The sequence below is a fragment of the Pseudonaja textilis genome, chromosome 1, assembly GCF_049901715.1.
Source record: "Pseudonaja textilis isolate UNSWEBS1 chromosome 1, rPseTex1.2, whole genome shotgun sequence".
In the NCBI taxonomy this organism is placed as follows: Eukaryota; Metazoa; Chordata; class Lepidosauria; order Squamata; family Elapidae; genus Pseudonaja; species Pseudonaja textilis.
The window spans coordinates 327543869-327568531 of NC_141990.1; the positions used below are offsets into that span (position 1 = coordinate 327543869).

Consider the following 24663-nt stretch of genomic DNA (forward strand, 5'->3'; position numbering starts at 1 on the left):
AGCTTCAGATCTTAGTCCATGGCTTAATTGGGCCTTTCAATGTCTCTTTTCAGGCTCCATCTTAACCCATATCCACCGTCGACGCCATTTCAATGAACTAGAGGCCAGCATGGTGGTGCACGACATAGCCAGTGCCCTTAATTTCTTGCACAATAAAGGTGGGTAAAAAAATGAATGCTGGGGGCAAGGTATTTTTTGTTTTGTTTTCCAAAGCATTCCATGGTGCAACTTAAGTCTCTTTGCAATCCAATAAGCCAAGGGTCCTTGGTTAACTTTAGCACCTATGGACTTCAATTCCAAGAATTCCTGTGGACTTCAACTCCCAGAATTCTAGGAGTTGACGTCCACAAGTCTTAAAAGCTGTCAAGGTTGAACACCCCTGCACTAAGCTATTGTTTCTCAACCAAGTATGGTGGATGAGGAATTCTGGGAGTTGATGTCCATACACACATCTTCAAGGTCCTAAGGTTGAGAAACATTATACTGAGTATATCTGACTGCTGCAGTAAATCTCAAGCTATCTACGTTGGCCTGTCATCTTTTTCACACTGTATTACTACAACATTTATGATGTCCAGGAATCTGCTAAGGCCTGATCTGGGCACTTTTCCATAATACGCCTTTTCCTCTTCTCTTATCCTATCTGTAAATACGTATTTTTCAGTTGGGGAAATATTTGCAGAAATGCAATGAAACCCAGGTTTATCTGGTTGCTTTAGACCAGGGGTCGCCAACCTTTTGGACCTCAGGGACCACCAAACTCATAATTTTAGATCCCTGGGACCACTAACCAGCTCTGTGGGCGTGGCCTAATTTGTGGGTGTGGCTTGGTGGTCATGTGACTGGCTGGGCATGGCTTGTATATAAATATTGATTTTTTTATTAAAAAAGAGCAACTTTTACCCAAAATCAGGCAAAGCAGGCAGATTGAGTTGCTCACAGAATCATTCAGTGATCTATCTATCTACCATCAGCTAGCTCAGTCTCTCAAATTTGCTTGCCATGAGTCTGCACTGAATTTGCTTGCAAGCAAACCTTCAGTCCTAAGGGAGGTTCGGCTGTGCTGAGCCGAAGATCTAAAGACTAGCTAGAAAGCAAGAAATCCAACCATTTCCTGCTTCCTAGTTAATCTAAATCTCCTAGCACAGCAGAACAGATGATGGTCGGAAAAAGGAAAAATAGCAATTTAGCAGGCAAGTTTACCGAGTAAGGAGTGAGTATGCAGGCCATGTGGGTGGCGCAGCCTTGTGTTTCGGCACAGCCTGGATTAATTGCTTTGTCGGGGTGCTCTGGGGGCGAGATTTCTCTGCGGCCCACCAAAATTTTCTCACAGCCCATCAGTGGGCTGCGGCCCACCAGTTGGCGACCACTGCTTTAGACCATAATTAATACTTCTTAAGTAATTATTAGCTCTTTCCTTTAGTACAAGCAGTTGGGAAGCAGAGGCCTCTGGTTGAATACTCAGATAAGGAGATTTCCTTGCGTGAAGTAGATTTAGCAGAACTCCTTCACAAGGGCCATCAACTTAAGATGGCTTTCAAAGTTTATAGAGAGCATCATTTAGGGCCAAGAACTCTGAAGGACTGTTTTCTCTTAATGTCATCTGTCCAACTAACCAAATCATCAATGGGTGACAACTTTAGACTCTATACTGTTAGACCTCAACTACTATTAGATCTAGTGTTAGCTAATAGTCATGTGATAGGGATCATTCTCTATGCCGGTTTCCAAATTTGAAAATTCCTGTCTCTCAAAATTGTTGTGGCCTCTTTCTCTGACATCATTTTGCTATGCTATTTTTTTATTTTATTTAAATGAGCATATCAGCTGAGCTTAATGTTGATGTCTTAATCTATTTTTAAGATATATTTTTTAAAGTTTACATTAATAGTAAACTACATTAGATGCAGTGGTGGTATTCTACCAGCTCGGCCCGGTTCTGGCGAGCTGGTAGCACCGATGAGCAGTGGAGACCAAAACGGCTTTCTCCAACGCTCTGCTGTTTGGACCACCCGCCTGCTTGGGCTCCCATACTAACCTTTATGTCCTGCTTTTGAAGCGCAGCTGCTTTGTGCGGCACAGCAGATTGTCTCACAGCAGCTGCTGAAGCGACAGAGTGCAGGCTTGTAGAAGGCGAGTTGGAAAGCCTCTGCGCATGCGCAAAGTATGTATTTGGTGCGCATGTGCAAAGTGTGTGCATGCACGCAAAGCACGCCCACCAAGCCACACCCACCGAACCAGTGGTAAAAATATGTGAAATGCACCACTGATGGATGTTGCCGTCACTAATAAGATGGGATATAAATATTTTAATAAGAGTTGCTTGGGCTCTGTCACCTAAACCAGGAGTCTCCAATCCCTGAGCTGCGGCCCAATACAGTTCCCAACCCACTATAGGCCGCAGCCTATTTGGAACTGGGCCACGCAAGCGATAGGCTGACACATCTCCACTCGCATGAGTGGTACCCAAAGGCTCCCCCCGCCCACAAGCTGGGCCCCCAAACCACCTGCTCCCCATGTTCCAAAAACCAAGCGGTGAGAACAGAGGCTGACTGGGATGAGTGCGCCTTCCTCAGCTTCTCGGAGGCTGCCTGCACAGGACATCCGATCCGCTTTTGGAGCATCGGGCAGCCTCAGTGAGCCTGAAGGAACACGAGACCATGCCCCCAACGGCTTCTCTTCTCTGCACCGGCTTTTGAAAATGGACGAAAGGCTTTGTGGGGAGGGATCTTGTGCTGCTTCAGGCCTTCAGTCCCTTTGGAAAAGCTTTTGGCACGGAGGAGCCTGAAGGAGTGTGAAACCCTGCCGCCAAAAACCTCTCACTTGCATAGGTAGAGCTGCGTTTGCTGGCCCACCACTCGTGTGGCCTAGTTCCCCTCTACCTCCTCCCCCCTCCCAAAAAGGCGGGCTGCCAAGCCACAAAGGTTGAGGACTACTGACCTAAACTAATAAATGAACCGTTTATGCACTGGAGAGAACTGTTGGGAGTATTCAGTTCCACATGAGGAAGAGACAATTGGGAGACCTTTTAATTACATGTACTCTTTGCTTCCCAAGTAGCTTTCTGAAAGGGATCTGGAATAAAACAAGGGACAGGACCCTTCTGGCTTCTCTAAACACTAGGTGTTAAGGGTGTTTGGGCTGACCATGGTTTGATGCTTGGTTAGGTGGACTTACGGCTTCCTTTAGCATGATCAGATTACACAATTTGGCTCAACTTTTCCATTGTCTTTTTCACTCCGGCAGCTGCTCGGTCATGTTCTTCCAGTCAAAAGCAGAAAGTATTAACTGCTAATGTTAAGCTTCTTTCTTTTTTTTATTACAGGAATAGCACATAGAGATTTAAAACCAGAAAATATTCTCTGTGAGAGTTCAAATCAGGTGAGCAGTAGTTTTAATTGCTCCTTGGTTAGTTCCCACTCTCTGAGGGGGGGTCACGTGTGCTGCAAGATAGGGAGGTTGAAGGAACTTGCTGATGCAAGATGCTTTTGATAAGTGGGCTAATAAAGCACAAACACGAACTGTTTAGATTGTGCATAACAAAGCAGGGATTGAATTTATGACAGAATGTCAAATTCTAATCAGCATGGAGTTTTCGTCCAAAGAAATGACCTTCCCCCACTCATTCTCCCCCTTTGCCCCCAACACCAGGTGTCCCCAGTGAAAATCTGTGATTTCGATTTAGGAAGTGGGATCAAGCTGAACGGTGATTGTTCTCCCATCTCCACCCCAGAGCTTCTCACTCCGGTAAGTGGTCCCTCCCCAAGAATAAATGTATTTCATAGAATCATAGGGGTCCGGGAGGAAGGGAGGGAGGGAAGGAAGGACGGACATTGATCACCCAATAAAATAGATCCAAGTGGATGCTTTAAAAACTCAAACCTTTCCCTAGTCTGGAGGCCTCATTTTGGGGAAGTTGCTTTTACACGGTGTATATTGTTTTTATGGGATTTGCTACTAAAGGCATAATAGGTTTTGAATTGAGATTCAGGTGATTCCTCAAAATCAGTTACTCAATCAATAGGTATAAGGCATGTTCAGTATTTCGATTTTATTTAGCAGCATCTCTAAGTAATACCTGCGGTGGCGCAGTGGTTAGAATGCAGTACTGCAGGCTATTCTGCTGACTGCCAGCTGAGTGCATTGGCAGTTCAAATCTCACTAGGTTCATGGTTGACTTGGCCTTCCATCCTTCCAAGGTGGGTAAAATGAGGACCCAGAATATTGGGGGCAATTTGCTGACTCTGTAAACTGTTTAGAGAGGGCTGTAAAAGCACTATGAAGCAGTATATGTCTGGATGCTTATTGCTATTGCTACCTCATCCCAGTAAGGCAGGAGGACAAAGCATCTGTCTTGGGAATTCTGAAGGCATCTGAGCACTCACGGATGCTAGATTTACAGATCTTTGTAAATTCCACCATCCTTTTATAGGCTTGATGTGATAATTGATGGTTACATGGGTAGAAAGAATCTCTGGGATTTAGTATGAACTGTGTTGTAAAACAGGGCAAAATTCACTTAAATGTCTCACTTAACAACATAAATTTTGGGCTCAATTGTGGTCATAAATCGAGGACTACCTGTATTATCTACCCTGAGATAATGTCTCCCTTTTTGCATAGAAACCCATTCTTTTGCACTATCCTTTTGAAATTGTTGCGTAGAATCTCTTTAATTTGTAGAGGAACATTGGAGACTATTTTACATGTAGCCGTCAAGTTGCAGCTAGACTTTTCATGGAAAATTCTACCTAGTAAAACCTGCTAGATTTTCTTTTTTAATCTTTAAGCTTCATAAGAAACCGTTTTATTGCTGATAATCTGCTTTCAATGCGGAGACGCTATAGGGAGATACTTTGCATCTTTCCTCTCCCATGACATAGGTAGCCAAAATTTATACCCAGCCACACTCAAGGAACTGTTGCATGACTAAGTAGAGAAAAGATTGAAGCAATAAGAGCAGCACATCGTGACTTTCTTGCCCTGTAGTAAGACATTTTGATGACCCTGCGCTTAGAAAACTCTTCAGCCAGTCTATAGAATTTTAGTGATGCTATTTCCAAATATTTTTCATATTATTTTCTGCTTGTTTTGAGCCAGAGAATGCGTGCAAACGTTGTGCATTTCAGCTAAGTTTGTGTTGTCAATTAGAGTTGGCATTATTAATCCTAATGAAGATTACCTTATTAACCCTCTGTCTGATCTTGTCGTTTAATCTCTGATACTTTTTCTTAACCTGCAAACTTTGTCCCAACCTCCCTGTTTCCTTCGAGATGTGCAGTACTGAGGGGAGGCTCTGCGGAAGGATAGTAACTGATTCTAAGGTGTCCTTCCATAGATTGCTTCCCAAAGTATACAGGTTGCAATACTTTGGTAATCTTTTCAGGGTTCGAAAGCTAAGTAGGATCCAGCTTGGTTAGTATTTGGAGGGGATGTGATTTCGGAATGTGATTTATTTATTTTTTTGGTAGCCTATTGCCATATGGATTCAGAATTTAGCTCATTTTCAAGCAGAAGTTCTTCATGTATTATTTTGTTTGAGGTTTTTTTGCTGCTGGCATTTAATTTTATGTTCATTGTTCCAGCCTGTGAGTGAGTAGCTGGATAAATCAATATTTAAAATTAGAGAATGTTTTACAGGATTAAAAAGGTAAAGGTTCCTCTTGCACATGCATGCTAGTCGTTTCTGGCTCATGGGGGCGGTGCTCTTCTCCGTTACAAAGCCGAAGAGCCAGCGCTGTCTGAAGACATCTCCCTGGTCATGTGGCCGGCATGACTAAACGCCAAAGGCGCACGGAACGCTATTATCTTCCCACCAAAGTGGTCCCTATTTTTCTACTTGCATTTTTACATGCTTTCGAACTGCTAGGTTGGTAGAAGCTGGGATGAATAACGGGAGCTCACTCCGTTACGCGGCACTAGGGATTCGAACCGCCGAACCGCTGACCTTTCTGATCGACAAGCTCACCGTCTTAGCCACTGAGCCACCACGTCCCTTTATATGATTGTGTTATAATTAAAGTTAGAAAAATTGTTTTGTTTTTTGGGGGAGATAGTGTGCTCCATCACGAGAGGTTACAGGAAAAGACTGGAGAGCCATTTGTCCAGAATGGTATGAGGATTCCTCCCTTGGGCAGGAGGGTTGGACTAAAAGACCATCAAGGTCCTTTGAATTTTACCCCATTTTGATCCTTCTTGTGGTAGTTCTTAGTTGAATCACTGCAGCTTTTAAATTAGGAACACAGTTAAATGAATTTGGCTTACCTTTGCTTGAGTGGCTCTGTTTCTGACTTGTCAGAAGGTCACAAAAATGACCCTGGGACACTGCAACTGTCATAAATATGAGGCAGTTGCCAAGCATCTGAATTTTGATTACTGACCATGGAGAGGCTTCAGTGGTGGTGTGAAAAACGTTCTTAAGTCACTTCTTTCAGTGCCATTGCAACTTTGAATAGTTCACTAAACAAACCGTTGTAATTCAGGGACTACCTGTACTATGAAGGGAATTTAAAAAAAAAACACTTATCATGCCAAAGAAAGCACGTTGTCATGACTGTGAAGCCAAATCAGGCTCTACTCAAAGCAGACTTGCCTTTCCTTAAACTGAGATTACCAAGCCAGGCATAAAATGGATTGCACCCATTATCTGTAAGGATGTAAAATGATGGTCAGTTTCATACCACAGTCACAAACAGCTGGATTCCCCAATACAGATAATCCTTGATTTAAAATGGTAATGGAGTCTGCTCATTATGGTTGTAATTCACAACTGTCATAAAGCGAGTCGTTCATTTTAGGACCTTTTGGGTTGTCTTAAAGCAGGGCCCCCAAAGTTGGCAACTTTAAGACTTGTGGACTTCAACTCCCAGAATTCTGGGAGTTGGAAGTCCACAAGTCTTAAAGTTGCCAACTTTGGAGACCTCTGTCTTAAAGCAAACTCATGGTTTGCTGTGGCCCATTGTTGCTGAAAATCAGAAGTAATTATAGACCAGGTGCTGAGCGCTTGACATACAGCCATACGACTGCAGGGATGGGGGGTGGAGGACCGTCGTAACTTTGAATAGTTGCTAAGCAGCCAGTCGTAAGTCAAGGACTGCCTCTCCATTGAACCACAAACTCCTAAACTGCATTCATAGCATAAAAACCAGACAGGGAGTTAAATCCATACATTCCCTATTCTGGTGTTTTAACCCAGTTTTTTTTCCCCTACCCCCCCAATAGCATCTCCTTTCTTAGTAACCTTTTTTCAGCATCCTCATATGAAATGGGTGTGTGGGAATCCCACCTGCAGCAGAGTTTTCCTGCAGGGGAGGTCAAAAAATGCAAGATGGTGTTTGTGACAGAGAGAACAAACCGTGCCCTAAGTCTTCCTCGGATCGCAAACTGTAAAATATCCTGCCTCCGTGGTGGATCGAGCTGCGGTCTTGTGTCCTAGTTTCACTTGACTGGCTTTGTTTCTGGAAGTTTGCATAGAAATGCTTTTAAACACACACACACACACACACACACACACCAGCCTTTCTGAACACGGCTGCCTGGTCTATCCGGGACTCCTTTCTGTGCTAAGGTTGATAATTCTCCCCGTTTGTGTACTGAGGATGTTCACCCTTAGCCAAGGCCAGACTGATGGACCGGCAGAGATTTAATGAGATTCTGCCCTCCATCTCTCTCATCCCTCCCTCCTCCCTCTCCACAGATGTGGGAGTCAAAGAAGCTTGCTTAAAGTGGGTCAGCAGAGGCTTGCCTATGGGGTGATGGGAGGAGCAAGGTAAAAGTTGGAGATGTGGCTGTAATTTGGCATCTTTATTGTGTAGCCAGGCTGACCCATCTGTCTTGATGGGCAGGTTTGACCACGGTTGAGGTTATACTTGTGTGAGTTGGGTGTGTTTGTATTCATGCATCTGGTTGGACACGGTCTTGCCTTTCTATACCACTCAAAGGAAGTGGCTTTCTTCCTTTTGTGTTCTCTTCCTCCCTTATGACCCAGAGGTATCTAGACAAACAAAAGCCACTCTCTTAATTTTTAATGGTCTTTAATTTTAACTCTAGGTGTTTGGGGCGTTTGATTCTTTCTGGGAATAATATTCCCCTCTCTACATAAGCATATTCACAGATGGATGGACTTCGCTGCTGCAAATGCGAGGAGAGAGGTGTTTAATTTGAACTTTCTGCAGTTTCTTTCTCTTTCTCCATCCCCCCCCCCTGCCGCCCCTAGTTATAATAATCCCAGGAAGACCCATAGAGAGATTTGTGAACTCTTTGCCCTTCTCATTCAGTGCAAAGCAATAAAAAAGAGGAGTTTTGAGTCTTCTTTCTCATCTATTTTGTATTCCTCAGATTTTATTTTTCCTCCCATAGTAGCAGAGATCTTGAAGAATGAGTGGGAACCCAGGCAGTCTGGGTTGTTTTCTGGCCAGAACTAGGACAAAAACTATTTTTAAATCTGTTTTAGGCTTATGTTAGGTTTTGTTTTTGTCTCGAGTTTTGCTAAACCTCTGAAGCAGGGCTCTCCGACCTTGGCAACTTTAAGCCTGGCGGACTTCAACTCCCACAATTCCCCAGCCAACTTTGGAATTCTGGGAGTTGAAGTCCTCCAGGCTTAAAGTTGCCAAGGCCGGAGACCCGTCCTCTGAAGAGGCCTGCTGGGTTAAAGGATGCGTAGTGTTCTCTCTTGTTGCCCTGCAGGCACTGCTTAGCTGGGAACTCGAACACAATACCAGGCCACAGCTCAGCAGCCCCAGAGTTGCTGGCCTGGCTCCCACAGGGCTGTGTGCTGGCCCAGCAAGTTCTAGCCGCCTGCCCTGCCCTGCCCTGGTTAGATATAATCATGTGTTTTTTTTTCTCTCTCTCTCTCTCTTTCTCTCTCTCTGCTTTTGAAAAGGGAGGGGACAGCATTTGGCAGCTGATGCAACCTTGGTGCAAGCAAGAGACGTGTGACTCCTTCCACCTGCTGGCTCAATCCAGCTGCATTCAGGACAGAGGGAGGTGGCCATGTGTGAACTTGGTGACTTGTATGGGTGTGTGTGTGTGTGTCTGATAGAATGAATTCCAGCTCTGTGGGCAGCTGCTATTTTTTTTTTTTTTTTGGTAATCTCACAGAGGGGAGGCGGATTATGACTTGCATAATGGGAAGGAAACAGAGAGGGCAATGTTTGTTGCTCCACTTGTTAGGACTCTTTGCTGTGGAATGTGTGAAAGGATCCCTTTGGGCACGTGAAGAGTGCGTTTTCTTTCCTTGTTCTAGAATTGGCCGTCTGTCCCCCTGTGTTTCTCAGGTTAAGGTTCTGCCACAGGCATATGCCGGGAATTCCTTGCCCAAATGCTTATCAGTTCCAAATTCTTGGAATTTCACTTCTCCCCGTGGACAAAAACGAACAGGAAACCACGCCTCGGTATCCTGCTCTCCATTATGTGCCCTACCTTGCTCTCCTATCTTAGTAGGGGGTAGATCTAAATCAATAGATTTCTAATCTCCTTATGGACGGGGAAGTGCCTAAAGCAGAGCAGTCTAGCCGCGGCCATTTTAAGACTCGCAGACTTCAACTCCCAGAAACAGTTGCTGGCTAGGGAATTCTGTGAGTTGAAGTCCAGAAGTCTTAAAGTTGCCAAAATTGGATATGTCTGCCCTGAACCTCTCTGTATGTTGACGGTGAAAGATGAAAGATCTCCATTGTGAGGTCTCTCAAGTGATCCAACTTTAGGGAGAGTTTATACCTTATATCCGTGATGGTGAACCTATGGCACCTGTGAAGTGGCACGCATATCTGGACTTTCTTTGTTTTTTCTTGAAAACGTTTCACTTCTCATCTAAGAAGTTTCTTCAGTTCTTTTGTGCTTTCTTCCCCTCTCCCAGGCAATATTTATTTGGTGGCTGTGACCTGAAGTCTTAGCTGAGCCAATATTCTGTTGCTAAAAAGGTTGACTAAAGGGATTCCCATTGGCTTTCCCAAACCCTTTTAATGTTTTGAAAGTGATTCAGGTCACCTCTGATTTCAGTGATCCAGAGATCACTGCTGAGAAATTGGGTTCAAGAAAGGCCATTAGCGGGTTTTTTAAAATCCTGTGCTAATTGCCAGGTAGGGACACGAGATAGATAAGAATGAAATAAAATGGCTGGAAATCCCCTATTCACTCAGTTTCGCATTTTTGTTGCTGGTAGAAATACCCCAAAGGTACGTTTTTTCAAGAGGCAACTGGCCTTTATTGTTTTTTTTTTCTTGAAGATGTTTAACTTCTCATGCAAGAAGCTTCTTCAGTTCTTGGATTAATTTTTCAGTTTCTTGGATAAAAAGTGAAACATTTTCAAGGGAAAAAAAACACACGAAGAAATTCTAGTTGCCTTTTTTTTGAAAAAGCAACATTGAGACAACTATGACCTGGATGACTGAGAATCTCAATCTGGTAGAAATATTTTCCCAGGGTTGTTAAGCACAACCCTGTGGTTGTTAAATGAATCATAGTTTTTACCTGAATCCAACATCCCTCACTGACTTTGCTTGACATAAGTTTATTGGGAAGGTTGCAAATGATAATCGCACAACCCTGGGATGTGCTACAAGCATCATAAATACATGCTGGTTGCTAAGCATCTGAATTTTGATCACTTGACTGAGGGGATGCTACAAGGATCATAAGTGCACTGAGCAGTTGTAAGTTAACATTTTTTTAATGTTATCATTAATTTCATTCTCTAAACAAATGTCTCAGAGGTGCTTTTTCAAAAGGCAACTGGACTGTTTTTTTTCTCCTTGAGGAAAAAAACAGTCCTTCGGGACTTTAGAAACAGTTTTTCAGGGACTGTTGCAGAAAAAAAAAAATCTTTTGCTTCTTCCACAAGGAAAAACAGTCCAGTTGCCTTTTGAAAAAACACCTCTGAGACAACTATGACCTGGATGACTGAGAATCTCCACAGATACTCTAAAATAGTTTTATGTGAAGGACTATTTGTGCTGATTCTCTATCCCAACCTTTCTCCCCTCTTTTTAATGGAAAGTTAACATGTGTGATACATGGAACTCTTTATGGCAGGGGTGTCAAATTTGGGCCGGATCCAGCCCACAGGGTGCTTTGATCTGGCCTGCAAAGGTCTCTCCCACGGTGCCTCTGCCAGCCAAAATGGAGCCCAGAAGCTCCATTTTCATTGGCAGAGGGCTAGCAAAACAAACTAAAAACAAAACAAACGGAAAAATGTTTCCCCTTTTGCATTTGAGCATGCAAAAAGGGGCAGGAAAGGAGAAAGGGAAAGAGGAAAGACAAAGAAAAAGAAGGAAGGTTGAGAAAAGAGGAAGGAAGGAAAAATAAGGAAAGAGGGGAAAGAAGAAAGAATGAAGAGAGAAGGAAAGAGAAAGGAAGGAAGGAAATTATAATGAGAGTGAGGGAGGGTTTCAGGGAAGTCCTGGCTTAGTACTTGGCTACCACAGGTGTCCCCGACAGGAGTGATGCTGAGTGAGCCACGCCCCCCCAGCCACGCCCCGTCCCCCAGCCCTCCGAGGTCAAATACAACCCTGATGTGGCCCTCAGTGAAATTGAGTTTGACATCCTGCTCTATGACAAGTCCTTTGGTTTGTAACTCTTTTAAGACTACAGGTGGTCCTTGACTTAGAGTAGTTCATTCAGTGACCGTTCACAGTCACAAGGGCACTGAAAAAAGTGATTTATGCCCAATTTTCACACTTATGACCATTGCAGCATCCCCATGCTCATGGTCAAAATTCAGACACTTGACAACTGACTCATATTTATGACGGTTTCTGTGTCCCAGGGTCATGTGATCCCCTTTTGCGACCTTCGGACAAGCAGAATCAAGGGGGAAGCCAGATTCACTTAACAACCACGTTACTAACTTAACTACGGTGATTCACTTAACATCTGTGGCAAGAAAGGTTGTAAAATGTGGCAGAACTCACTTAACAAATGACTCACTTAGCAACAGATATTTTGGGCTCGGTTCTGGTCGTAAGTTGAGGACGACTTGTATTTATTCTTCACCATCATCTTGGCCACAGGGAGTGCAAATTTGTGGGGTGAAATTAGACATTGAACTGTGAGGTCAAAGCCACATTCTCCCAAGAGGATTGGTAGAACGAGGCTTCAAAACTAGCTTTGACTGCATTTCTTTCATGCCTCAAATTAGAAGCAGAGATGATTACTCTCCAATTATATATTTAACCATTTTCCCCATGTGCCGTCTTCCAAGCTAGAATTTGTTGGCAACTTTTGGAGTCCTTTGGGAGGTGATGCAATGCCTTTGGGGATCACATGTGTTCTTGGATCTTCCTTCTGCGGCCTAGATCAAGGTTTAGCGCAGCCCTGAGCTGTCCCAGTCACACCACTCTGAAGAATAAACAAAGACTCACAGCAATTGGAGTGATGCATCTAGCATTGGTATAGGGAGCAGCTGAAAAACTCATATTTTTTAATTTTTTCTTTATGTGCTCTCCCAAAGGCCCATTCCAATCCTTTAACAAACTTGGCCAAAACATTGTTAAGTTGATTAGAAAGCCAGAGTAACTGATAATGAACAGAATTTAGTTTCCATGAGAATTCTTGCTTGTTCTAGGATCTAAGATGAGGCAAGGGGCCGAATTTTTGCATAACCACCAATTATGAGTTGGGTCTGGGAAAATGGCATCCAATCATATTTGGAACATTACCAATGTTGCAATGCGCCTGCCTTTGTTTTTGGAGTTGATGGAACAAAATTGCTTAGAGAGCACCACGAAACCCATTACAGGTAGTCCTTGACTTAATAACCACAATGGAGACCAGTATTTCTGTTGCTAAGTGAAACATTAGTTAAGTGAATGTTGCCCCCATTTTACTATCTTTCTTGCCACAGTTGTTAAATGAATCACTGCAATTATTAAGTTAGTAACATGGTTGTTAAGTGAATCTGGTTTCCCCATTGACTTCGGTTGTCAGACGATCTCTGAAAGTGATCACGTGACTCTCAGGACATTGCAATTGTCATAAATATGAGTCAGTTGCCAAGCATCAAATTTTGATCACATCACTCTAGGGATACTGCAACAGTATGAAAGCTTGAAAAACAGTCATACAGTCACTTTTACCAATGTTGTAACTTTGAATGGTCACTAAATGAACTGTTGTCAATACAGGACTACCTGTACAAAATAAGTATTATCTGTGTGTGTCTCTAGTATGAAAGCTAAAAGGATCTGTGACTTGTTCTCTGTACAGTATGCTAATATTGATAACTTAGAACAGAGGTCCCCAAACTTGGCAACTTTAAGACTTGTGGACTTGAACTCCCAAAATTCTGGGAGTTGAAGTCCACAAGTCTTAAAGTTGCCAAATTTGGGGGCCCCTGGCTTAGAATAAGGTAAATTTATAGATTACTAATAATATTTTTGGAAATGCTGGCTTGGGACAAGGAAGAATCTTGGTGATCATTTGAGAATTTGCAGCTGGGCTTGCCGATTAAAAAAAAAAAGATATATGTGAAAGACCTGTATTTGAATTTGTATTCAATTCTCTGCATTGAAAATGGCTTGGATGGTTTTCATCATAAAACACTTGCTTACATTAAAATGAGGTTGGATAGTTCGCAGTTTACTTCATTATAGATCTCAGCAGTGCACATTGCATAGTAAGTGAACCAGGCTCTGTGTGTAGCACAGGATTTTGGCTAAAAATAGCCATTTTAATTGGTTAAGCTGGGTCGTAGGATAAACATACCATATGAATCCAGCTAGTAACTTTTCAGTGCTTTAGCAGATCTTGGGGAGAAGAATGCATTTGCTTGCAGGAAATTTGAACTTGGTACTCTGATCTTTTCGGGCTTCCATGTTGAGGGCTCAGATTTTTCCTGAGATTTTGAGACGTATAGGTAGGGGTGGCTGTGTTACTGGAAAGGAGAAATGGCTATCTTGACTGAAACTGTAGCTATAGTCTTTGGAAATAAGTGAGGGAGGGTTCTTACCGACTTCCCTCACCGGAGGGTTGTCCAAAAGTGGAACTTTATGACTTGTGGACTTCAACTTGCAGAATTCCTCAGCCAGCCATACTGTAGTTTTAACTGGAGACAAAACCTGTGCGTCTAAAGTACACGCACAAATAACCGCATCTGAGTCCGCCTCTATAAACGGGTGGCTGTTAACGAATTTTGTTCTCTTTCCCCAGTGCGGTTCAGCAGAATATATGGCTCCAGAAGTGGTGGAGGCCTTCAGTGAAGAAGCGTCCATCTATGACAAGCGCTGCGATTTATGGAGCTTGGGAGTCATTCTGTACATCATGTTGAGCGGTTACCCCCCTTTTGTGGGTCACTGTGGGACCGACTGCGGCTGGGACCGTGGTGAAGCCTGTCCCGCTTGCCAGGTGATCATACCCAGGTGGCACTTCCTGTTTGCCAGCCGTGCAAAAGTCCCAAAAACTTCCATTGGCTTCTTCCCCCCGCTTTTTTTTTTTTAGAAATGTCATCATTGGGTCCTTGTACGTGGTTTTTTAAACTTGTTTTTTTTTTTTTTTAGATGTGCTGGCTTCTTTTCGTAACATAGCTTTCTTTCCTCACAGAATATGCTGTTTGAAAGCATCCAGGAGGGGAAGTACGAATTCCCGGATAAGGACTGGGCTCACATCTCTTTTGAAGCTAAAGACCTCATTTCAAAGCTTCTTGTAAGAGATGCCAAAAAGCGTCTGAGCGCGGGCGAAGTCCTCAAGCATCCTTGGGTACAAGGGGTGAGCATCCTTGAGTGAAATGGACAAAAGATGGACATGTGATCATTTTTTTTTTTTGCCTTTCTGCTTACCTGGGGCGAAGGATTATTCGTATGGCAGACTATCTCTATCACCTCTCTCTTTCTCTCCCTCCCTCCATCTCTCTCTCTACCTATCTCCATCTTCTCCCTCCCTCCCTCCCTCCCTCTCCTATCTATTTTTATATCTGTTTATATAACTCTGTATCTTTCATTTATCTATTTCTCTTAATTTCTATATCTCTATTTTTCTTTATCTCTATATTTCTATCATCTATATCTTGTCTATCTCAGTCTGTCTATCTGCTTTAAAAACTAAATATAAAAATTTAAAATGGAGGCAAGAATAATTAAAATTCAGAATTTAATTAAAAGGGAAGGGGAGAGCTTTCGGGGTGCTAACCTCCCTGCTGCATGCTCACGAGCAAGAATATTCAGTGTCAGTGTAAGTTAAGGCTCCAAAGTTTAAAAAAATAGGAAGAAGGCGTGGCACTTATTGTAGCCAAAAACCCGGTGTGGATATATATATCCATGAAATCTCTAGTCATCAGGCTTGATTGAAGTAAAACTTAAACTTTCAATAGTGTTTTTCAACCCTGGCAACTTTGAGGTATGTGGACTTCAATTCCCAGAATTCCCCAGATAGCCATAAGTTGAAATCAGTGGGTTTCAAAGTAGGTTACCACCAGTTCGGTAGGCGTGGCTTGGTGGGTGCACTTTGCGCAGGCGCAGAGGCTTTCCTACTCACCTCCTGCAATCCTGTACTCTGCCTGTCGCTTCAGCAGCTGAGGTGCAGCAATCTACTGTGCCGCAGGTCAGTATGGGAGCCCGGCTAGGGAGCCCAACAGCAGCTCCTCAGAGAGAACCGATTAGATCTCAGCTGATGTTCGTCAGAACCGGGCTGAACCGGTAGAAAAGCACCACTGGTTGAAATCCACATATTTTAGAAGCTGTCATGGTGGAGAAACAATTCCTCCCAGATATGGGCTCCTTTTTTGTAAAGTGAATTTCTGTCTGTGTCCAGAGTGTACCTGCAGTAGTGAACAAGGCAGCCCCCCCCCCAGTATTTATTTGGAAATAATTAGCTACATACGTTTGAATAGGGGTTGACGTATCTCCATTGTGCTCATTTAAATGGAACTTTAATTTTGTCATGGAAAAATGCAGAGAAGGTGTAACTTAAAAGGGCACCAGGTCTGCAAGGAGTTGTAAGCAGTCTTAGATGGTTATTATGGTGACAACTTTTGTTTTTTTGTTTTTGTTTTGCTTCTAGTGTGCTCCTGATAACACGCTCCCCACTCCAATCATCCTACAAAGGTGAGTGAAGCATTTCAGAAATACTTTTAATAAATAAGAATGTTGGGGTATACCTCAAATCTTCCTTGGTTTCTGTAGAGAATTATAGCCACATATGAGGTTTCTTGTCGCTTGGGAATTTGTTTTTATTCAGAAACTGCATACATGGAAAGCAACAGCTTTCTAATCTTGACTGCATTATCAGCCTTTCGGTCATAAACCAGTATAACATGTGTATAATTACCACTATTTCCATGGTAATTTTAAGGTGTGTAGAACTTTCAGATTAATAATAGGTGGTAGGGCATACCAATGAAAAATGGAAAGGCACGCCAGAAAATGTAGGCAGTTCTGCTGTTGTCACAGACTTCCTTCAGTGAATTCACATGTTTAGAGAATTCTTATGACTTCCCCCTTTAAGCAAATAACTGGATGGCTAACAATACAAAACCACACTAAAACAAAATTCAGAATACATTTAACAGCAAATGAAATAAATAGAAGAGTTGAGCAAAATGGGTCACAATTGCAAACACACATATGTTTTGCTTTGCTAACAACCCAGCCTTAATACCTAAGAGAAAAGTCAGGTGTTTGTGGCCTTCTGGAAGTCAACATGATGTGCTAGACCTCAGGCAGGGCAAGAGCAGAGTTGACCATCTGAAACTTGTACCCAGTTAAGCAACAAATAATTTAGCCCAAATTCCGATTCCAGTGGAGTCCCTCCCACAGAGCTCTCAGGAGTAAATCTGCAAAACAAAGTTACAGGCAGTCCTTGACTTTATGACCACAGTTGAATCCAACATTTCTGTTGCTAAGTGAGACAGTAATTAAGTGAATTTTGCCCCATTTCACAACCCTTCCAGCCACAGTTGTTAAGTGAATCACTGCAGTTATTAAGAGGTGGTGCAAGTGGTTAGAGTGCAGTACTGCAGGCTACTTCTGCTGCCTGCTGACTCCCTGCAATTTGGCAGTTTGATTCTCACCAGGCTCAGCCTTCCATCCTTCCGAAGTGGGTAAAATGAGGATCCAGATTGTTTGGGGCAAGAGGCTGACTCTGTAAACTGCTTAGAGAGGGCTGTAACGCGGTATATAAGTCTAAGTGCTATTGCTAGTCAGTTAAGCGAATCCAGATTCCCCACTGACTTTGCTTGTCAGAAGGTCGCAAAAGGGGATCCCATGACCCCAGGACACCGCAACCATCATAAATATGGGTCAGTTGCCCATTTTCTGAATTTTGATCATGTGACCAGGAAGATGCTTGCAACAGTTGTAAGTTTGGAAAACGGTCATAAGTCATTTTTTTTTCCCCAGTGCCGTGGTAACTTCAAATGGTCACTAAATAAACTGTGGTTAAATCGAGGATTAACTGTCAATGCCAGGTCCAAAATTCTTCCTCTGCACCCACCCTTTTTTAATCCACTGAGTTGCGGGAACGAGGTCCGGATGGTCATAATTGGCTTTCTTGTCGTTGCCCTTGGTAGGAACAGCAGTGCCAAAGAGTTGACCTCGTTTGCCGCCGAAGCCATTGCTGTCAACCGTCAGTTAATGCAGCACGAGGAGGAAGCTGCGGAGGAGACTCACCCCATCATCATCAAAGCTACCTCATGCTCTATGCACCTCTCTCCTCCTTCCGAATCCAAGCTGGCCAAACGAAGACAGAAGACAAGCATGGCTAAAGCGAACCCCGCCCAGCACCTGGTGGCCCCCTTGGTCTTGGTTGGGGATCACATGTGACTGCCTTTCGTTCTATACGTCCATTCTTCCATTCTCCCCCTCACCTCCCTCACCCCTTTGTGTCATTTCGGACAAAAAAAAGGTCTGCTTGAGTAGCTTAACAAAAGATCAAGATCAAGTTGGCTGGTTTCCAAGGATTCTTTTCTGTCTTTGATCTTGTTCTACAGGGGCTGTTTTGTTTCTTGTTCCTTTTTGGTTCTCTCTCTCTCTCTCTCTCTCTCTCTCTCTCTCTCTCTCTCTCTCTCTCTCTCCCCCTCTCTTTTAAGCTATTTAAATTCTGTTCTTCCCTTGTTTCCCCGTCTTCCCAGTGCATTTTGATATACACGTAATTTTTGCTTAAAAAGTTTAAAAAAAAAAAGTCCCTTCCTCCCCACTGAAGGATACCTTATCTGGGGGGGGTGCAGGGTTTCTCTTCCTTTTTTTGTTTTTCCTTCTCTCAGCTTCTTGTACTGTGAAAAGAGGGGAGGGAGAAAACCTTTCCCTGGTCTGTCCCACCCCAGGCCTGAACTTTTAAACGTAGCATTTTTTATGTTTGGAGAGTGTTTGCTTTTTCTTTTTTTTTTACATTTATTTTAATTTTGTTCTTGCTATTGGTTTCTTTTTAAAACAAACAAACAAACAAACATAACTACTTGGATTCTGTATATGGTTTGAGGGTGGGTGGGATGAGGATTTATCTTGTCTTTTTTTTTTCTTTTTCCCAAAAGCACTGGAGTGACTTAAGGGGGAGGAGGGGAAACAATTACAGTCCATGAATTGTATGAATGTTCATTTATGGGGAAAATTTAGGGAAAATTGCAGTGTCTTCCCTAAAACTGTGTAGATTCTGTAAGCTGAAAGTAGTTGTATCTGGGATATAAACAGAAGGGGGAGTTGGGAAGAGGAAACCCATACATATAGGGAGAAATTCCTTCTCCCTACCCCCTGGCACCGTTCACAGCACTTATTTTGTATTTTGTTTGTTCTTTTTTTTTTTCTTCTCAAGGGGCCAAGCTGTGGATGTTAACACAAGAACTCTATTTTGTTTCAATCCAGATATGTCCTGTTGACATGGGAGGGGTCCAATATTTTTTTAAGAGCAGAAGGGATGCATGTTTTAGGACCTACCATAGTGGAATCTAATCCCTTATGGTTTTTCCCCTCCTGTTTGATGCAGAGAAATAAAGGTGAAAAAAGTTCTAGTAGAAAGGAAAGATTTTACTACCTTCCATAGAGTAAGCCAGTGTTTCTCAACCTTGGCCACTTGAAGAGGTATGGACTTCCAACTCCCAGAATTCCCCTGTCAACATGGCTGGTTGGGGAATTCTGGGAGTTTAAGTCCACATGTCTTAAAACTGCCAAGGTTGGGAAACATTGAAGTATAAGCTATTAGCGGGGAAAAAAAGTGAGGCTTAATCTGAAAAGAAGGTAGTCAATGTTAATTAAACCATCCTCTGCAGGGCTGTAAAACTCTTTACAAAAATACTCATAGAGATATGTACAATTGCTTCAGAGATTGCAAATGTAGGATGCCCTCATAGATTAAATTCTTATCGTGGCAGAATAATTTTTGGCAATCCTTTACAACTTTTGCTGACTGGTTTTTTTTTTTATTTGTTTTAAACCAAGGTGACGCATTGTTTGATCTCCCCATCCTAAAGGCAGACTATGGCTTGAGGGAATTATTTCAAAACATTTCCCAGTCTTTGGAGCCTTTAAGCTTTGGTTCTACTTATTCTGAACCAATATAAATAGAATTCCTCAGGGATGGTTGCTTCCAACGTGACTAATTAATTTGGAGAACCTCTAAGCCTCCCCTTCCCCCAATCTAAAGAACTACAATTCCTATAATTGTGGATTTTGTGTGAGAAAACAACAACAAATCTAGTTTAAAGCTAGACCTGTTGTAAGCATGTGAATCTGGGGGGGAGCAGGTGTAGAACTATAAATCAAACTCAGGATGGTGCATTCAGATGTGCTAAAATGGCCAAAAGCTTGCTTTTTGGAAGGAAGGAAAAGAAACACTTGGATGTATGTGGTGTGTCATACAGAGAAGGAATTGGAAGATTGGGTAATTTAAAAAAAAAAGGTTTCAATGCATGAAATTGAAGCTGTGAGCAAGTAGCATATTGGGGTGAAATTCTGGTAGAAGATTCTCGGAAGAGGGACAAAAACAGTATTTGGTTTGTGGTCCTCTTCAGTGTCCACCTCTTCTCATCGCCCTTTCTGGCCAGAATGTAAGCATCAAATTGAGGATTGCCAGACAACTGCCAATAGTTTGAGGTGCTGCTGTTTGACCTTCATCATTTTCTCCAGTCCTCTATTGTATTCCAGTGTCTAGCATCTAAGCATTCTGGGAATTGCCTGCATTGTGAGGCCACAAGGTTCAGGAGCATTCTGGGAAATTAAATGGCAGGTCCAAGCTATTGGATGATGGATGTTGCTCAGTTGCTGCCTGTTGATGCTTAGTCTAGAGGAGTGGGCCAACCTGAGAGCATTTCTGTAGGTCTCCTTCAATCCTGATACTAATCTTTGCTTTGAGACTGTCCTCAATGTTTGGTCAGCCCATGGTTGAGTGTCAATATCCTATTCACCATGGATCGGTCATGTTGAATGAGGTGCCTCTGAGGATATTTTTTAGGCCAAGAGTTGAAAGGGGGGAAGAGGCATACCATCTGCCTCTTGAAATCTTGGCAACTTTTAAGACCCTATGGACTCCCAGAATTCCCCAGATAGCATGTCTGGCTAGGGAATTCTGGAAGTTGAAGTCCACAAACTCTTAAGAGTTGCCCAGAGTTAGACATTTATATCTTAAAGGCTGGAATATAATGAAACGTGATGGTGCTTTCCAGGCACATCTGGAAATTTAGACTATTGGCTGTTTGTGTTCACTGTGGGAGACTTAATCCCCCCCTCCCTCCATTGCTCTGAGACAAACCGCTCCAAGTCCTGCTTTCAAAATTTCTCGAAAAGACTACACACACATCCAGGCATGAAAACATTTGTACATAAATCAGTATTGCATCATGATGTGGATTGGAAAATATTCTTGAATGTGTGTGTGTGGTGCCTTGATAATGGTGGCAGTTGTGACCAGGCTGTGGGCGGGCAGATACTTCTGCCATGCTCAAATCTAGTACCGTAGTATTTCTGCCTACCTTCCTTTATGCATAAGCTACAGGGCAAGCAGCCCTATGCATTCTGACTTGGGAGCAACATTTACTGAATTCTGTTGGATTTGCTTATCCAAGTATGTGTAGGACGGGTTGATGGCTGAAGGACTGCCTTTCTAAGTGTAAAAGTATGGATGGGAAAGCTTACTGAATCTGTTAGACTTCCTTCAGAGGACCGAAGGGGAGGATAAACCAGCTAGTTTCACATTGGAGGTGAAAGTTGTTGTTGAAATCTAGCTAGGGAAGTGGTTTTGAAACTTAGCGTGGTTTGCTGTGCATGGCAAGAGAGAGTTTTGCTTAAAGGTCAGTTTGGCCTATTGGATCTTCTTTCTAAGCCTTGGGATTTATTTATTTTTAATCCAGTGATAAGGTAGATCCTCTCCAGGACTTTGGTAGAATTGGTTGAACAGCCATGTGTATAAACTCAGATCTTGAGTGGTTGTAGCAAAACATCTGCTGGTGACTTCAGCTGCTATCCAGATGTGCACGTGTGGGCATATCTGATCTAAGAACGATGCTTGTCTCTGAATAAAGACTTTAAGTAACAATACTATGCAAAGAAGTTTGAATCGTTTTGCTGAGAGAGTAATTTTTCTTTTCAGATGCAGTTTTTTTTTAATAAGTGTGGAGGCTTGTAAAATAACTCATCACCTCCTTTCTTTTCTACTTTTTGATATTTTTCTCTGCTTTCTTGACAGAGGGTAAAAAAAAGCAGATGGGATCTCCCTTTAGTATTATGGTTTGCTTGTTCTAACCTTGCAGTCTTTTCCAACAGATGCGCTTTCATTAAGGAATGGGTAGGAAGAGGGCACCATCTGAAATAATGAGGTGCAGAATACACTGGTTAGCTGAGCAGGCTACGTAATTGGAGAAATTATTTTTAAATCAGAGAACATTTTTATCGTACGATTCAGAGCAAAATTCTACATGGGTATGGATTTTGTCACCATCTTAATCTTGTGGCCAGAAATTACTTGAACAAACGGTGGGTTCAGGCCCTTTTTTGCTCAAGAAAGCTGTAGCATATGGCTTCTAAATTGCCTGATATTTAATCCTTTCAGCATTAGAAGCAGCTTCCAGTGTGGATGCTCTCATTCAGATGGTTTTAAGTTGCTTGATGGGATATAATTTGCTTTGTTCTTGCTTTTTTGTTGTTTATGCTGTGTCTATCCTTCAAAAGAAAGACAGCTTTAAGAACAATTTATCAAAAGTTATGAATATATTTATACACTGATTTTGCTTTCCCTCAAGAGCATCCATTCCCCAGAAGTGACATGGTACCTGTATTTAGTTGAATATTTTAGCTTGGTCTGCAACAACTCTAAACCTTTGCGCATAGGGCCAGTGTGTGTGGCAGGGTCATCTGAAAAACAATAGTCTAAAATGTCCTCCTCCCCAACCATTTGGGATACTACTTTGGGAGAAGGAACACTTTCCTTCTACTTCCCTCTGTTTTATTCTTAAAGGGCCAAAATGGGTGATGCCCCGGGTATGCTGATAGGTTGGGAACTATGGACATTGACTTTCAAACCAGCATTCTTAGTTGAAACGTGTGCCGTGCATCAATCTTTTTTAAACAAGGATACTTCTCAGGATTATTGTGTCAACACGTGAAGGATTGCTCATATTCCTTTTTCTGACTCTCATTCGTGCCTGATGTTTAAGAGAAAAATAAAACAACCATCCTAGATAATTTATAAGGTGTTTGGAATTGTGTGACAGACTTGTGCACAGTTACAAAATAAAATCATGTAGATCGCCATATAATAGCTTTTGTATCTCCTGTGTGTGGGTCATCTTAATATACATCTAGCCCTTCTCTGCAGGGTTGCACATTTTTTTTAGTACTTACAAGAGCAGTGGGTCAGAGTTGTGACCCTTGGGAAAGCATGCTTTTTAATTGGTGAGATTTTTAAAGCAAACAAATAGTCTTGGGCGGCTGGGTGAAGTGAAGCAATCTCATAAAAACATTGCTAAGATCATATCTTACTCTGGGATGGTGTATCTGATCTGAATAATCTTGAGTGAAAGGAGTCAAGTGTATGTATCCAAAAGTGAACTCTGCCCTATCTTTATCTGTTACGAAAGGATGATGTTTTCTATGCCCATTGAAATGGGTGGTTGTGGTTTGTTGGCACTGGGATGTTTTTTTTTTTTTAAGGCTTCTGTCAAAATAACATAACTTGCCTTAAACTTGTTTCCTTTGCAATGTGGAATTCCATCTTGGTTTGGGGTTGATTTTTTGTAAGATGAAGGTGCATCGACTGTTCAGGTTTTGAATGAAATATTTTAAGTGCATCCAAATTCCATCCTGGAGGGAGATAACTGTAAAACATGAGTGGCTTTTCTGCACTTGATGAAATAGCTCCTGCTGAAATTTCATCACTTGGGTGATTGGATTGGGAAATGGGTTCGGAAGACTAGGAATTTGGCATTTGAGGTGCGTTCTTTCCCAAATCCAGTGGGAAAGAAGCAGCTAAGCTAGAAGTGGCTGTTTTCAGTGTTGGGTTTTCTCTGATAACTTCAAGATGGAGGTGGTGGGAAAAAAGTAGAACCCACTTTAATACAGAGGGACTTAGTTAACACCATAGAAAACAAGGTGACTTGAGCCTCAAGTACTCTGTCTTTTTCCATGGGGTTTGAAAACAGAATTATCATTTGTAGTATTTATGCCTTTGACAATATATATCTTTTTGATTCGGTTTCTTGTTCCGAATTTCAACCCTGGACACAGATGAAACTTTTACACATGAGCAGTTTTTAAGGCTTGCGTTGTCTATTTCCATAGCTCACCCAGAGGAATTTGACTTGTGGTGGTTTGGATTCTGAAACCTGCAGTCTCTGCATATCTGGAGGCTACGGGGTTGGAAAAAGCAGCCTAGACTCCTTTTTCCCCCCTTGATTTTCCTTCCTCTCCTTCCCTGTTTTCCTTTTTGTGTGTGTGAGACCAAAATTGGTGGTGCTTAGATTTCTTGCTTCTTAATTCAGTTGGAATAAGAGGGATGGGAGAGATGAGAGTGCTTGGAGGTATTTAAACTGCCCGAGCTCATTTGAATTAACCCCCAGGAATTCTGTGAAATGGGCATATAGCTTCTCTCCACTGGAGAGCCTTAAAACACTGTCCTGTTCTGCACAGTTCCCTAGATTTGGAAGCCCAAAGAGTTTAAACTGTGTTTAAAGTCACTAGTTCTCATGAAGAAATGGACTTGTGTCTCTGGACAGACACAGGAATGCCTCCAACATGCTCCCTTGACATCTCAACCATCTATTTTCTCTCAAGATTGCTTTCCATATATTTATAGTCTGCATTGTGTTACTTTCCAATTAGTTGTGCACAGATTATTCTGTTCTTGCCAAAATTCTTACTTTCAAACTTCTGTATCCCACACCCCTTCAGTATTTTTCTTTGTAAAAAATGTTTATTGGAAAGCATCTTGTTTTGTACCTCCACGAGTTTTAATTAGCTGCATATATGAGGACAGGAGAACGTCTTGCTGCATCTTTGACTTAATGCCCTCCTCTCCTCAATTTAACTCTATTTAGAACTGGTTATTTAGCATTTTACTGTGAAGTTGGTTTCTTTTTTTTTTCTTTTATGAGAAAAATCAGTTCAGGAGAAATATTTTCCTCTGATTACCATAAAAGACTGCCAAAGGTTTTGTTTTCTGACATAAAGTCACCTTAATGCACCACTGGGGACTATAGATGCAAGAGTCCTTCAGCAAGGGACTGGTTTGAAAATGACAAATTTAAAAAAAATAAAA

General features: G+C 42.3%; 1 protein-coding gene across 1 annotated transcript in view; it reads left to right on the plus strand.

The window, feature by feature from the left end:
- Window positions 1-24663, plus strand: part of MKNK2 (MAPK interacting serine/threonine kinase 2) — a 48342-nt gene extending 23679 nt beyond the window's left edge. Inside the window, exons 8-14 of the mRNA XM_026698975.2 lie at window positions 54-158; window positions 3326-3381; window positions 3652-3747; window positions 14143-14337; window positions 14533-14697; window positions 15988-16031; window positions 17495-24663. Of these exons, the coding sequence (XP_026554760.1) occupies window positions 54-158; window positions 3326-3381; window positions 3652-3747; window positions 14143-14337; window positions 14533-14697; window positions 15988-16031; window positions 17495-17747 (914 nt within the window). The 3' untranslated portion in view covers window positions 17748-24663. The remainder of the gene's footprint in view (window positions 1-53; window positions 159-3325; window positions 3382-3651; window positions 3748-14142; window positions 14338-14532; window positions 14698-15987; window positions 16032-17494) is intronic.